At 40.6% G+C, this 13,220-nt stretch overlaps 1 protein-coding gene across 3 annotated transcripts in view; it reads right to left on the bottom strand.

The window, feature by feature from the left end:
- The window catches only part of SLTM (SAFB like transcription modulator), a 362,439-nt gene that overhangs the window by 236,968 nt on the left and 112,251 nt on the right, over positions 1-13,220 (bottom strand). For all 3 annotated transcript variants that reach the window (XM_033919728.1, XM_033919731.1, XM_033919730.1), the window contains 2 exons: positions 12,173-12,626; positions 11,567-11,613 (listed from right to left, as the gene is read on the bottom strand). In XM_033919728.1, coding sequence (XP_033775619.1) covers positions 11,567-11,613; positions 12,173-12,626 — 501 coding nt within the window. The remainder of the gene's footprint in view (positions 1-11,566; positions 11,614-12,172; positions 12,627-13,220) is intronic.

Below are 13,220 nucleotides of genomic sequence, written 5' to 3'. Positions count from 1 at the left end.
CCCGGCAGAGGCCATGCTTATGTTCTTAACCAAGATGTACACAAACTGAATTGTTTTTTAGACCAGAGAGAAGGTACTCTAATATGGATGAAAGTGGACATGTGGACCAGAATCTCAGGAACCGATTACAACAGCGCCGAGAGGAAGATTTTCTAGATGCTTCAATGACAGCAGATACAGCAGCCAAGAGGCAGAAAGCATTTACTAGTTTGGTTAAAGAAACCATGTCATGAGTGGGGGTTTGGGTGAAGGAGGATCTCTCGTTCTCTAGGAGTAGGAACCAAACCTGACGAGGCCAACAAGGTGCTTGGTGTCTCAATCTTGGCAAAGTTTAAGTAGAGTTTTCTCAATGAGAGCTACTGGACGAAATGCATAGAGGAATCTGTCCCGTCCCGTCCCGTCCCCCCCCCCCCCCCCCAAATGAATGAGGAAGGCATATTGGGGGTATAGAGTCTGGACCAAAATTGTGGAAGTTTGTTGCTATGGGGGAAGCAAAGATCTATCTTGGTGTCCCCCATGTGAAGAAAATTTGATGCAAGATGGTTGTGCTGAGAGACCATTTATACAGCTGAAGTAGTCTGCTCAATTTGCCTGCCAAGATACTGTGCTTCCACGCCAAGTAAACCGCTGTGAGGAAGTGTGCCAATTTCAAATTGCTTCCGTGCCAAAGGGGTGAGAACCCATACATCCTTGTTTCAGATAAAACTTGGCAACTCAGTTGTCTGCACAGATGAATACTTGGAGACAGTTTCAAGAATATATTTAAAGTATTGCCTGTTGCTCATAGTTTAAGATTGATATGGAGGATCTTTCATGGCGAGACCCTCCACCTTGATTGTTTAGGCCATCTAAATAAGGACCCCATCCAAACATTGAAGCATCTGTGGTTAGATTTGTTGGACGGGGCTGGGAGACAGAGGGAGATTTTGAGGAATAATCCACCACTAGAGAGTGATAGAAGTATGAAGTAACTTGGACTGGAGCAGACAAATGGCCTGTGGCTCGAGACCAATCGGGTCAATAGGATCCATTGTAGGATTACCACCACTGACGCCATATGACCCAGAAGGCATAACAGTTAACGAGCAAAATTGTGTTATAGGGTACAGACTGTTTGGCATATGTGAATGAGATAGTCTACTCTTGTTTCGATAGAAAAAGCTCAACCCTGAGCAGTATCCAGGAGAGCCCCTATGAACTCAAGTGCCTAAGAAGGGTGCAAATGTGACTTTTGATAGTTGATGGCAAATTAGAGGATCTCCAGAAGACAAACTGAGTTGATGGCATGCTGATCTGTTTCTGATGATGAAGGAGGGTCTTCTGTAAGGAGCAGAACGGAGACTTAGTGGGTGATTTGGAGATTCTTATCAAGCACATGGCATAACCTTGAGCGATGACTCAAAGCACCCATTTCTCTGTTTTAAGAATCCAGAGCAGATGGAAGCATTGATAGAAATAGAACCACCTGCTTCTGGAAGGGAAATTGGGAGGAAGCAGCAGGGAAATGTTAGCAAAGCTCTATAGAAATAGGTCAAAAAGGTGCCTGCTGTTTGGACCAAGGTTGAAGTTGTAATTGTGATTTTGTGAAAGCTGATAACACCTTTTGGTGTTAAAATAGGAATGTCTGAAGGAGGAAAAATATCTTCTAGACCAGGGGTAGACAATTCTGACCTGCCTGTGACTTTTGAGGACTGGGTTTTCAGGATATCCACAATGAATATATATGAGATGTTTTTGCATGAACTGCCACCTTGAGATGCAAATCCATCTCATGCATATTTATTGTGGATATCTTGGAAACCTGACCTGCCTGTGGCTCTCGAGGCCCAGAATTGCCTATCCCTGTTCTAGAAAATAAGATTGAGAAGTGTGTGGTTTAGGTATCATAGCATAAGTGTGTTTTAGATCTTACCTGCAACTTAAATTTTTAGCTCCAAAAAAGTGGTCTCCCAAAAGCGCAGAAGAGGTTTTTAGCACCAGCTAGTGCGCCGAATGCTCCGCATGCCGAACTATTCCAATGGTCATAAAGTTCCTATGAGCATTGGAGCAGCCCAGAGCAATCAGCGCGCTAGCCGGCACTAAAAACCTCTTTCATGCTTTTGTAAAAAGGCAGGAGGGGAGGGGGGTTATGTGCAGTACATTTGGTCAAATATTCAACTGTGCTTTTGGCTGGATCACTGCAGTTGAATATCTGGCTAAACAAGAAGACATACATTTATGCACTTACCTGGCTATAAATCTCCCCTTAACTGAATTCCTTAAAAGTTACAACATATTTTAAGGGAACATTACGATTATGCAGAGTTGACAGTATGCATTTGGAGCTCACTGGGAAACTAAAAGGTAATTCTTACTCTTACTTCTGCAGAATGGAACTGAACATTATACACTATAAGGTAAAGCTATCAATGTGGGCTACTGTTAAGATGAGTTAGACAGTCCCTGAGTTACAGATCAAGAGACATTTGAAAGGCATTCTTGTACCTAAGTTTCCAGATCAGACACCGAGCCAAACCAAATATATTTTCTCATGATGAACAAGTTTAGATAATTGCTAAAACTGTTTGTTTGTCTAGAGCAGTTTCTCAACTCTGTCCTGGAGTACCCCCTTGCCAGTTGGGTTCACAGGATATCCACAAAAACGTATAAACTAGATTTGCATATACCACCTCCATTATATGCAGATTTTTCATGCAGATTTGTTATAGATATCCTAAAAACCTGATAGGCAAGAAGTACTCCAGGACAGAGTTGAGAAACATTGGTCTAGAGGAAGGAATTCCTCAAACTAACTGTTAAGTAAGGATTTAAAATAAATGGACATGGTTCCCCCCTACAGATTTTTCACCTTTGAGAAATAGCTGGGAACAGGATTTAGGATTCTCTCTCCAGGATTGTGATACTGGGGCTAGTCTGCGTGTCATACCTCGTCTTATTTATAGCACCTCTCTTCGGGAATGTCGCTATCACTTCATTAATAGGACCTATATTACTCCAGCAGAACTTCATCGCATTGGCTTTTTGGCTAGCAATGTTTGTAAAATGTTCCCTGGAAAGCACAGATCATATTCATGGTTTTTTGGACTTGCCCTGTCGTGCATCTTTTTTGGAAATGAGTTTGTGCATATATGCGATGTGTGTTGGGTCAGTTACTTACCGTTAACAGGTGTTATCCAGGGACAGCAGACAGATATTCTCACATATAGGTGATGTCATCCACAAAGTCCCGGTACAGACAGCTACAAAAGTGCACCGGCAATTTAAGAAATTTAGAGATTTCATGACTGACCGCACCATGCATGCTCGAGTGCCTTCCCGCCCAACGTAGGGCACATGTCTCAGATCAGTAAGCCAGCTAAGAAGTCAACCAGGGGAGGAGGGTTGGTTATGAGAATATCTGCCTGTGTCCTTGGATAACATCTGTTACGGTACGTAACTGTGCTTTATCCCAGGACAAGCATATTCTCACATATGGGTGACCTCCAAGCTAGACAGAATGGGATGGTGGGAAGGTTGGCCTGTAGGAAAAACACAAAATGTTGCAATATTGCTTGGCCGAAGTGCCCATCCTATCTGGAATGAGAGTTCAGACAGTAATGTGAGATGAAGGTATAAAACGAGGCGAAAACAGCAGCTTTCAACAAGAGATAGTGTGTGTGGGGGGGGGGGGGGGGGGGGGGGGGGAGGGAGAGAAAAAAAACAAAAAAACTATTGAAGCTGCCAGAGCTCTAAGTAGGCTGTGACCAAACTCTGTAGTTGCAGCCCAGCCGAAGCATTAACAGAACGATATGCAAGCAGTCAACTAAATGGAAATCACTCTTGGAAACAGGATGTTCCAACTTGTTAGAAACAAAGGAGACAAACAGTTGAGGGGGATGTACTATGTGGCCATGTACTGTAAAGATAAAAGGCCAATAACTATGCACAATCCAAAGTGTGGAGAGCCAGTTCTCCAAGACGAGAATAAGGCTCAGGAAAGAATACTGGAACAATGGATGGATCGAGAGTAAAGACAATCCATGGGAGGAACTTAAAGAGTGTGAAGTACAACCATGTAATGGAGGAACACTGAGAAAGGTAGGTCCCCCCTGAACATGTGAAATTCCCTTACTTAGCGAGAAGTCAGGGCAAAGAGAAGAAACTATTTTCCAAGAAAGAAACTGCAGATGAGCCGAAGAATTTGATACAAAGGAAGGCTACATCAGTTTAGCAAGAACAACCAAAAGATTCCAACCACTGGAGATGGGAGAGGCGGATAAACCTTAGAAGACCCTTCATGCATCTGGACAGCAAAAGGATGAACAGACAAAAAGGTGGCATCCATGGATTGATGAGAAACATAGATAGAACTGATAAGTACTCTAAAGAAGCGTTGAGGCCAGAACCAGACAAGAAAAAAAAAAAAGAGAATCCAATACTGCGGAAACAGAGGTGGATTCCCATTCCAGTAATGAAGGTTACACAAAGCAGAAAAGCATGTCCATATTTGCTGAGCACACTGCATTGAGGAATTCTGACAGGAATATTTTTGCTTTTGTTGATCCTCCAATCAAGAGCTCAAAAAAGTGACCGTGTTATAAGATTTTCAAAGATCACAGTTTCCATTTCATCTGTACGCATGAGGCATCGTGGAATGTTTGGCAATGGTGGACACTAGGTTTTGCGCCATTTGTAGCTTTGTTTTTGGTGCGATTCTGTTATCAAAATAGGCAAGTGCTGCTAGATGTTCAGACAGAAATCATAGTGCCTTGTTTGCAAGAGTTTTATTCAGATATGTGCCGAGTAGACAACAGTTCAATGTCTTTGTATGGAGCCCCAATTCCCCATTGGCGCTTCATTCCATTGTCGAACGTATGTACACTAACAAATAAAGCCAAGTTAGTTACATTGCCAAGTTGTCATTCTGTCATCTGAAACTGTGCTATGAATAAGGAATAACTTTAGTACGCAATTCCTTCTGCCCATCCATCTCACATGGTGTGTATGCCCTAGTGCTCGAATTACCTCAGATGCCATCAACACAAGCAAACAGTGCATGCTGGGATGACCTCTAAATATTGTCTAAATCAAGCTGAAATTTGATACGAGCAAGACATAGTAAATGAACAAAAAAAAAAAAATACTACCGTGACCACCCTACCACCATGTGTAAAATTGAGGAATTATAAGACAACCTCCTAGAGTGATGGAAGGTGGAGCAGAAAAATGTAAATGAAGATCTCTACACCAGATCATATGAACAGAGGTACACAGCCCACAGGTTCAAGAGTGATATGCCTACTGTACTAGAAAAAGATTAGGTTCTTACCCCGATATCTTTCCCAGTAGATAGATGATATGCAGAACTGTAGGGTACTCCATCTTGTGCTCGCAAGCATACTATAGAAGATGAAAAGTTGTGACTGACAACTCATCCTTCTCCATGGTCTCTGCTGCTTCCAGCCCTTCAGGGGAAGGCAGCAGAAGGAGGAGTACAGGGAATTCACTGAAATCATACATTTGATCTGCTCAAATGAATTCAAAACCACCACTGAAAGGACAGTAATATAGTTCAAATCTTAACAAGTATCAGAGAAAGAATGTAAGAAAATGTAAGTAAAGCAAGAAACAGCCAGAACATTTATGGAGCTCAACCATTCCAAATCTAATAGTCTGACAGCAAACTCTTAGCTATGGAACTGACCATTAAGCTTGAGTCAGAAAGCAGACTCATCAGATAAATTGCTTGGCTGGTTGTGGGGGGGGGAGGGGAGGGAAGAAAGGGAAAGAGGGTGTCAGCATACTGGAAAAGATTAACAAATTAAGAACCTAATCATTTTTTCTAGTGCAATAGGGATAGTATGGTGAACTGTAGGGATGTACCTAGGCAGACCCCAAAGGTCTAAGATACGAGAGATGAGCCTGTATGTAGTACTGAGGACTTGAAAATGGCATCCTCCTGTGCAGCCATGTCCACCCTGAAGAATTTGGTGAAGGTATGAAGGGAGGACCAGGTGGGTGACCTACAAATATCCCGAGAGGGAAATCATGCTTCCATCCAAGAGGCTTCTCCTTGTCAAATACGCCTTTGACGAGACAGCTATTTGCCACACCAATGTATGCAGAGGAAATAGTTCTACGAATCCATCTAAAGATGGTGGCCTTGCAAGCCGGTCTGCCTTGTTTAGCCTTGGTTAACAAAAAAGATGGATCTAAGAAATAAGTCAAGTCAAGTCCAGCTAACACAGGACTCTTAATCTTGATATCTAAAACCTTTAAGGCCTTATTTATCTTCTTGGACTTGAGTGAAATGCTTTTAACCTAACCTCTTGGTTTACATGAAATGTCAAAATGACCTTGGGTAACAAAGAGAGAACCATATGCAAGTTAACTCCCACTTCCATGAACCTGAGGAATGGTTCTCTGCAAGATAGGGCCTGCAATTCCAAGACTCTCCTGGCAGAAGTTATTACCATCAAGACAACTGCTTAGACTGTCAGATCCATGAAGGAGTCCTCCTGTTAAGGGCTCATATGGGGCTCTGCTGAGACCCTCTAAAACAGTGGTCTCAAACTCGCGGCCCGGGGACCACATGCGGCCCGCCAGGTACTATTTTGAGGCCCTCGGTATGTTTATCATAATCACAAAAGTAAAATAAAAACAGTTTCTTTAGCTATAAATGACAATATTATTATTAAGACAGCCAAAAGGAAAGATTTATAAACCATAAAGAGTTTTACCTCATGCAAAATTGTCATTTCTTTAATAAGACATTTTTTTTTTTCTGAGGCCCTCCAAGTACCTACAAAGCCAAAATGTGGCCCTGCAGAGGGTAGGAGTTTGAGACCACTGCTCTAAAACTATATTAAGATTCCAGGATGGAAACAATCTCAAATCAGGGGTCATAGTCTTAGAGCACCTTTAAGGAACCCAACCATGTCCAGGTGGGCTGTTAGTGAATCTCTTCTTTCTCAGCATCGGAAGCATGAGATCCGTACTACCTGAACTCTAAGGGATACCACTGCCAATCCCTTGTCAGGGCCCTCTTGGAGCAACACCAGTACCGATGAAATTGGGGCACTGCTCGGCTCTAAATTTTCGCTGCTGAAGGCAGGCTGAAATTTCTCCCATGCCTTAGCAATTGTCATCGGTATTTTAGCACGAAAGAGTAGCAATGACTACATCAGAGTATTCTTTTTGAACTAGCACTGCACGCTCAAGAGCCAAGCCATAAAACCAAAGTGTCCCAGATCTTCTGCGATAATCAAGTCATATCACAGTTACTTGGGCCAATCTGACGCAATAAGAACTACTGTTCCCATGTAATGTGCTATTCTGCATATCACCCAGCCTTATGGGTCAGGGGGAAACATGTACAGTAGCCCAGACTCTGGCTGTGGTTGAACCTGAGCGTCTAACCGTACATTTCCTGGTTTGTATCTTCAGCTGAAGAACCAAATTGCCTTTTTGTTCTTTGTCGTCCCCATGGAGGTTGATCATCAGAAAACCCCATCTCTTCAGAATTGTCTGTAATGCTTTCAGGGAACACCACTCTCCCAAGTCTAATGTCTGTCTGCCGAGATAATCCACACTGTTTACTCCAGCCACATGTACCGCAAAGATTGCTTGCAGGTATGTTACTGCCCAACAGAAAAATACTTTCACCTCCTGCCGGAGCAGAGCACTCCTAGTGCCTCCCTTCCTGTTGATACAGCCACCGCAATGGCATTGTTGGAAAAGACTGCCTGCCTTGCTCATAGTTCCAGCCTGTTGCTATGTACTTATGTTGCAGTGGAAGTGGTTTTAAGTGGTCTAGCAACTTCTTCACTTGGGAACAATAAGGGAACCTGGAAACGGGGAGAAGAGGTGAGAGGAGAGAAGTAGCCTCCCATCTGGAAGACCAGGAAACAAGCTTGGAAAGACCAGGAGAAAAAAAATCCCCCCCAACGCCAACTTTTAACAAAACATAACAACTATTTTTCTATATCGCCTTAAATCGAAAGAATTCTAGGCAGTTTCCACAAAAAAGAAAAACTGGACAATCCGTGAAATACAAAATAGTAAAAAATGAATACAACCTGTTGTATTAAAAATTAATTAATGTTTAAAAAAATAAAGATAAAAGCACAGATTAAGAGATGAATTTATCAAATAATATTGTCTTGATTTCTTTTCTAAACGCATCATAGGACAACATGGCTTCGATGATATAGTTACCCAACCAGGATTGCTGTTTGCTTGCTTGAAAAGCAAACATCCTATCTATATAAGAACTGAGTTTACAGCCTAAAATCTTCAGGTAAGCAAATAGGTTGCAGTACCTGGTTATCCAGCACAGGGTTATATAACACAAAATGAGATAGCAGGTATGTAGATGCCAATTCCCAAACTGACTTGAAAGAAAGGCATGAGAATTTAAACATTACTCATGCCTCCACTGGCAACCAGTGCAATGATCGGTAATAAGGACTCATATGGTCACTTTTCTTTAGTCCGAATATCAGATGAACAGCCGTGTTCTGCACTATTCTTAATTTTTTCAGAACTTTCTTTGGTGTGCCCAAGTAGACAATATTACAGTAGTCCAATATGGATAATACCAATGCCTGCACCAACAGTCTAAACGCTAAGAAATCAAAATAATTTTTGATGGGTCTTTAACTTTCATAATATAAAAAAGCACTTTTACACTAATTTGTGTGCTCTTCCAAAGTTAAATGGGAGTCTAAAGGTGACTCCCAATATTTTTATAGATTTTAAAATTGGATAGTCATGACCATTCAGGTGAAGCAATGTCTTAGTTTTTTTTGTCATTTGGACTTGCTAAAAAGATTTATCTTTTCTGTATTCAATTTTAGTTTAAAATTGGTTGTCCATTGTTCTAATTCAGACATAGTCTAAGAAATTTGTTCTAAAATTTCTTTCGTTATGTTATTCAAAGGAATTAAAATGGAAATATCATCAGCATATATATAAAAGATTAAATTTAGCTTCTGCAATAAATGTCCTAGAGATGAAATGTATATATTAAATAGCGTGATAATGGGGAGCCTTGAAGTACCCCTGAAGGATTACTCCAGAAATGGGAGTAATTTTCATCACTCACCACTCGATAGGATCTTTTAAAAAAAAACAAACAACAACAACAACAACTCTGAAACCAATTCCAGGTTCTTCCCGAGAGTCCCATTTCATCTAAGCAGTGTAACATTATTTCATGATCAATCAAGTCCTCTGCATTGCTGGAGATCATTACCGAGTCCCTTCGAGTACTAAAGATAGATTCTTCAAACCTCATCCTCTCAGTGATCCCTTCTGAGTGGGGTCTGCACAGTCCAAGTCTTTTCCACACCCAGTAAAGAGGATCCTAGTCAGAGCCCTGGGAGACTCCCGAAGACTCCCTGAGGGTGGCTAAAATTGTATCCCATGGATCAGGAATTCAAGCAAATGTTTGCTATGCCAAACAGATTCTCTGGTTGCCCAAGTGACCAAACCCACTTCCCTATCCAGTGAGGAAGGCATGTTCTTAAACGATCCGCAGGACCGCAGAGTAAATATGGTCCTCAGGAGACAGTTTGAGGCTCTAGCCCTAGGGATTAAGGCTGAAGCTATAGCCTCCTTCATAGTATACACCTGTCATTCCAGGCATGATATTACATAGATCCATACTCAGCGAAATAATTCTCAGTTTGTGGAGTAACCGCCTTTTCTTGGGCTGTGAAGCATCTATGCTCTTACGGTGCACATAGTCTGTCCCAGGACTCCAGGTGGTGTTTAATTCTCTCCCCTCCCCCAACAGAACCACTGACTGTTCTCCAGCACTCAGGGCCTGTGGAGGAGCTAAGCCTGAAGTTCCCATCCTTGCCGCATGGCATGTGGCATAAGAGTGTACCACAACCACCATCCAGCACAAATAAGGCAAAACGAGTTGGAAGAAGTTAAAAGGAAAAAAAAAAAATATCAGGAAATCTGCAGTAGAGTCTTTGCACCAATAAATGGCTTTAACACTTAAGAGCTGACCAAAACCACAAAAAAAAAAAAAAAGATGTGTTTTAGAGGATGGGGACCAAAGACCTAACTGCTGAAACAAGAGTTTTCAAAACACCTTCATGCTTACCTTCAGAAGGAAGAACTGAAGAGGGCAGAAGAGACTGGAGAAGTTGAAAAGCTGTGTTTGACATCTTCTGTAGTATGTTAATGAGCACAGATAGAGTACCCTATGGTTCAGCATATCATCCCTATTGTACTGGAATAAGCATTTGAGATTGGGTAGGATATCTAGTGGGAACAAAATGGACCTAGCTTTTTCTCCTTTTCAATACTCGGAGTCCCAGTTGGGGCCAGGCAGTCTATAAAAAGGTGGGAGGCTTTAAGATTGCAATTTTATAATCTAAAAATGGTTTTTTTTCAACTGTGAAGAACATATTTGGTATTTCAAACTCAGATTTTTTTCTTCTACCTTTAAGTCAGACATCTGGCAAAGAATACTCTGGTGGGGCAGTAGTAGACAGGAAAGTTGACTCATTTTGGAAGAACCTTAGTGTATGAATCCACAACAGCAGAAATTTCTAAGTTGTATAGTCTATGAGCCTACAGAAAGCTAAAAGACCAAACCATTACTATGTGAGAGAGGGAGCTGGGGACTAAGCTTGCTGACAAAGAATGATGCATGGCTTTTGATCATATGTTTAAAATTCCTATCTCTTCTAATTTAGCAGAAAAATGTTATCACTGGTGTCTTTCGCTGACTTCTGAAGGGAAATGTAGATATGTTCCCTCCTACCCACAATCTTACCAACATTTGGTGGTGGCACCCCATTGTTGGTTCCTTTTGGCACTGCCGCATTGTGTCAAAAGGTACCATATTTCATTGTTGCCCCAAATAGGTCCTGGAGTACCCCTTTACCAGGCAGGTTTTTAGGATATCCACAACATACTGTGTGTGTATGTATGTACATATACACACATATGTACATATACACACATACATACACACACATTTGTGGATTGGTAACTTAACCAGGGGAAAAGTGTTTCAGTTACAAGCTAGAATATATTTTATGGTTCTACTTCAGAATTACTGCAGTTGAAGGGGATTTTATGAATGATGTATTGTTTGGAAAGCATGTGCCATGCTGTTTCCGAGTTTTATTCTACAATGTTATAAAGTTGTAATGAAAAATATGTAAAAGGATTAGAATTAACAGCCTAACTCTAAAGTAGGTAGCATGATATTACATAGATCTATGCTCAGGGTAATAATTCTAAGTTTGTAGCTTTTCCAATTGAAGTTAAAATGTCAGATGTGTTATGATACTCCATACTTTTGGCAATGCTAAAATGGAAGTTAAAAAATGGACTGCTTGTTTTAGGGGCTGAAATACTGAAATATTTCCAAAATAGATTCACAGGAAATCCTCTCTTCATTTCATGAAGTAAAATGATCGACGAGTATTCAAATACAGAGCAGTAGCTACCATAAAGTGTCTGTTCATTTACTATGCAGACATTAGGCATCAGCTTAACTCGTATACTGTTAATTTTCCCACAGAATAATATAGCAAAAGTAGAAAATGTGAAAGCTTACCTTTATCATCTTTTGATGTCTTTCCTTCTTTAGACTCTTTAGTGGAGCTATAAAAGTAAGTTATTAGAAAAACAACAAAATAAACAGAAGTCTTTTTTTAAAAAAATAAGCCACAGATTTAAAAACTACTACTAGTACACACAGTTAAAATTTTTAAAGGGCTGGATTACATGAACAAATTATTCCCTTAGGAATCCTTGAACTGATTTTCCCCATGATGCCTGAAGATCTAGATTTTTGAGATTTCTATTCAGTGGATATATGACAATCTTCTCCAGATTTCTGGACTGGGACTTGACTTCATTGTGTTCTTAGAACAGACTGTTGCTCATTACCATCACAGGGATTTTTAGAAACACGCCAAACTGATTAAAAATAAAAAAGCTGACAACTCAAAAAGGCAATCAGTAGAACATACTGGGTACATACGAAGATCTTGATTTTTTTTTTTGTTTGCTTAAAAAGTAACTTATGGTGTTCAAAAAAGTTATAAGCAGGAGCATATGGTACTAATTACAAGGTTCTTGATGCTACCCCCTTAATGTAGAGTGATCTTATTGAATGCTGGTACCCAGTACCATAAAGAACTGACATAGAAAAACAAACCTCTTTGCTTGACCAGAGGTCCCAGTAGACGAGGGACCTTTCTTCACAGAATCCTTGTCTTTGTCTCCAGATTCTGCTTTCTTTGAACCTTCTCTGGTTTCTTTGACAGGATCACCCTCCTTTTTGCCATCTTTATGGTTCTCCGTCATCTCATGATCCTTGCTTTCCTCCAGGCTCTCCTGTGCCACAGCATCCTGCTCGTCTTTGGGCTTGTTCGGCTCAGAATCTGTAATTTTCACATTTTTACCTGTTTCAAGGAGATCATCACCATCAAAATCCAGTGTAATTGCATCTTCAGCCTGGATTGTAACCGAAATATTATCATCCTCCACTTCTTTCACAGATGTGCTAGCTTCCATTTCTTCAGGAGCTGCCTGCTCAGCTTCAGCTGCATGTTCTTCTGAAGGAAGAGGTTTAGATACTTCTTGTGTACCATCACCAGAACCTGCTATATCTAAGAGGATTTAACAGGAATAAACATGGCAAAACAAGAAGTTGAAACAATTTCAAAATTTCATAAGCTGGAATATGACCTAGAACATACAAGCTAATTATTAGGATTCACAGAATGTAAGAAAAGCATATGATGCATATACATTTTACATAATCCTTTATCAAGGGTCATTCTTCATGGATAAACATTCTCTAGATAAACACCACACAATATAGTTCTCGGATCAGGAATCTCCAGCATTTGAACATTGTCATTGTCTTCAAGTAGTAGGATGAGATGTTCATAATATGTACAGGTTTTTCCAGTTTTGATTATACACCTGTACAATAGTTGCATACCATCAGCTGTTGAAAAACCTTGTAAATGTGACATGGGGTAAAACTGCTCATTCATTAAGGTCTTCTATAAAGAAATGCTGTCTAGAACCAAATTCCATCTTAAAAAGCATGTTCTAGCATCACCTCAGTTTTTCTTTATCTATGTCGTTTTGTAGTCCAAACTGGTTAAGTGTCTCTTGCAGATACCTTTCAGTCTTCTTTACCCAATGCACAGATTTTCAGTTCCAAATCAGTCCCAAAACTTGCATTATGTGAT

This window comes from Geotrypetes seraphini, chromosome 14 (genome assembly GCF_902459505.1).
Source record: "Geotrypetes seraphini chromosome 14, aGeoSer1.1, whole genome shotgun sequence".
Lineage (NCBI taxonomy): Eukaryota > Metazoa > Chordata > Amphibia > Gymnophiona > Dermophiidae > Geotrypetes > Geotrypetes seraphini.
Note: the sequence above shows the minus strand (reverse complement) of the source record. Positions and strands in the feature narration are given on the sequence as shown.